The sequence below is a fragment of the Homarus americanus genome, unplaced genomic scaffold, assembly GCF_018991925.1.
Source record: "Homarus americanus isolate GMGI-L3 unplaced genomic scaffold, GMGI_Hamer_2.0 scaffold6317, whole genome shotgun sequence".
In the NCBI taxonomy this organism is placed as follows: domain Eukaryota; kingdom Metazoa; phylum Arthropoda; class Malacostraca; order Decapoda; family Nephropidae; genus Homarus; species Homarus americanus.
Genome location: NW_024730668.1, coordinates 3,211,489 through 3,214,417, shown reverse-complemented (window position 1 = coordinate 3,214,417; position 2,929 = coordinate 3,211,489). Strand labels below are relative to the sequence as shown.

Sequence of the window (2,929 nt, the reverse complement as noted above, 5' to 3'; positions counted from 1 at the left end):
CAGGCCACACCTGCGGGATATGTATACTGATATAGCAAGAGCCAAGAGGTGTACTTGTATAATAAACCGGATACTACTGAAGGTAAACTGTTTACTGCAAGAGAAACGGTGGATAGTTTACAGTATAATGGCAACAGTAAACTCAGCAAAAACAAAAGAGGATCATGGATAGTAAACTGAATACTTATTAAAAAAAAATAGATAACACGTATCATGGTAAATCAAAGAAATTTCGAAGAATGAAGAAAACAGAAGAAGTAAATGAGAAAAGGACAAATATAGAAGAAGAAGAAAAAGAAGAAAGATAAAGAAATAATTAAGTAGAAGAAGAGGAACAAAAACAACTATAGCGACACGTACAAGAACAAAAAAGAACCAGAACAAAAAAACAAGATCTAGAAGAACAAGAAGAACAAGAAGAAGAACAAAAAGAAGAAGAAGCAGAAGAACAACAACGACAACAACAAGAAGAAAGGAAGAAGAAGAGGAAGAAGAAGGAGATAGTAAAGTATGTATAGTGATAAAAAGGAAACTGGGGGTCATGTTTATCTGGGACGCCTCCACTCCTTGTTCAAACAGTGGGAGGAACTCTTAAGTGTTTATCCAAATCTCTCTCTCTCTCTCTCTCTCTAACAGTAAAAAACAAAAAAAAATGAGAACGGAGCAAGAGGAGGAAGGTCTATAAGATTCGAGAAGAAGAAAGGAAAGAAAGAAGATAATGAAGGCGTAAAAAAATATGAGCCTGAAAGAAAGAAAGAAAGAAGAGACGAATAGAAAGAGGAAGGCAAAGATGAAAAAATGAAGAAAATTAGAAAAAAAACTTAGGAGTGGAGAAAAGGTGAGAAATGGAGAACACAGAGGTGACACTCTGTGGTTATGACAAACAGCATGAAGCCGCTCTATGATTACCAGGAACCTGAACAGCATAATCAGGCTCAAGCAGGAGAAACAGCTGTCGTATGATAAGCAATTACACCAGCAAAAACAACAGTAGCAGCAGCCAGGTCAATAACAGTATAAATCATGATAATAACAGTAATATAAACGGCATTAACAGAGACCAACTAACAACTTCAGAAAACAGAAGAAATATAACAGGGAAGCCGTTACAGCAACGACAGAAAAACATCAAAACAGCAGAGACAACAGACACAGCAACAACAGCAGAGCCAACACAGACAGCAGAGACAACAGAGACAACAGACACAGCAACAACAGCAGAGCCAGCACAGACAGCAGACAACAGAGACAACAGACATAGCAACAACAGCAGAGCCAGCACAGACAGCAGAGACAGCAGAGACAACAGACACAGCAACAACATGACAGCACACAAAACAGCAGAGACAACACAGACACAGCAGACAACAGAGCAGACACAGCAACAACAGCAGAGCCAGCACAGACAGCAGAGACAACAGAGACAACAACAGCAACAACACAGCCAGCACAGACAGCAGAGACCAGAGACAACAGACAGACAGCAGAGACAACAGAGACAACAGACATAGCTAGCAGAGACAACAGACACAGGCAGAGAGCAGACAACAGAGCAGACACAGCCACAGAGCAGCACAACAGCAGAGACAACAGAGACAACAGACACAGCAACAACACAGAGCAGCACACAGCAGCAGAGCAGAGACACAGACACAGGACAGCAGAGAGCACAGCACAGACACAGCACAATAGAGACAACAGACACAGCAACAACAGCAGCACACACAACAGAGACAACAGAGACAACAGACACAGCAACAACAGCAGAGCCAGCACAGACAGCAGAGACAACAGAGACAACAGACACAGCAACAACAGCAGAGCCAGCACACACAACAGAGACAACAGAGACAACAGACACAGCAACAAGAGCAGAGCCAGCACAGACAGCAGAGACAACAGAGACAACAGACACAGCAACAACAGCAGAGCCAGCACAGACAGCAGAGACAACAGAGACAACAGACACAGTAACAACAGCAGAGCCAGCTGATCGTAATCAAGGAGTAGAAACATAAAAGTTTTTGTGTTGTATCTCAGCTCCGCCTTGTTGCCTTATGCTAATTCCTGTGTCCTCGATCTGGCCACCAGTTACTTGGGCCAGCCTCCACCATCTGCCTATCCGCCACCACATCCAGCAGCTACCCAACCTCCACCACCTGCACCGCCTCCATCAGTTACTCAGCCTCCAGCAGCTACCCAACCTCAACCACCTGCACCGCCTCCATCAGTTACTCAGCCTCCAGCAGCTACCCAACCTCAACCACCTGCACCGCCTCCATCAGTTATCCAGCCTCCAGCAGCTACCCAACCTCAACCACCTGCACCGCCTCCATCAGTTACCCAGCCTCCAGCAGCTACCCAACCTTAACCACCGCCTCCAGTCTCCACCTGACTCTACCACCACCACCACCACCACCTCGTGATCTTACTACCACCTCAACTCCGTTATTATCTCACCTTACCACCACCTGCCCCCCCCCCCCACCATCACCACCAAGAGACACCTCATTCCCCAAAACTGCCACAAGTGTTTAAATCTTTTTCACTCATCAAGTATCATTTACCAGAGAGGTGTAAAGATAACGTCATATCAGTCAAAACAATTAATTCATCTTAGGAAGCCGTAAGAAACCTGTACTGACCTGTTGTGTACCTGTGGTAATATACTGAACCTGGAAACTCAGAATAAAGACATTGTAACAGTAACCTTTAAGAATTTTTTTTCTCTCAATAACGTCGAGTACAGTCTTAAGCGTCACCAGTTAAGGTTAAGATTAACATCTTAGTTGTTCAGGTTTGTGTCTCGGGAGGAGAGCGTCGACCCAGGTGGCCGGTGGCTCAACAGGCTGGTGATGTGTGTTGGGAAAGGTTGTTCCGTCGTAAACTATCACAACCACAGCGTACAAATTATTTTGATATTTATATA

General features: G+C 44.3%; 1 protein-coding gene across 1 annotated transcript; it reads left to right on the top strand.

Annotated features, from left to right (window-relative positions):
- The first annotated feature begins 888 nt into the window (after positions 1 to 888).
- On the top strand, positions 889 to 2,371 carry LOC121867257 (inverted formin-2-like). The gene is made up of 3 exons (XM_042367116.1): positions 889 to 957; positions 1,262 to 1,683; positions 2,041 to 2,371. Exons 1-3 carry the CDS (start codon positions 889 to 891, stop codon positions 2,369 to 2,371), a joined length of 822 nt encoding a protein of 273 aa, XP_042223050.1.
- Positions 2,372 to 2,929: the final 558 nt, after the last annotated feature.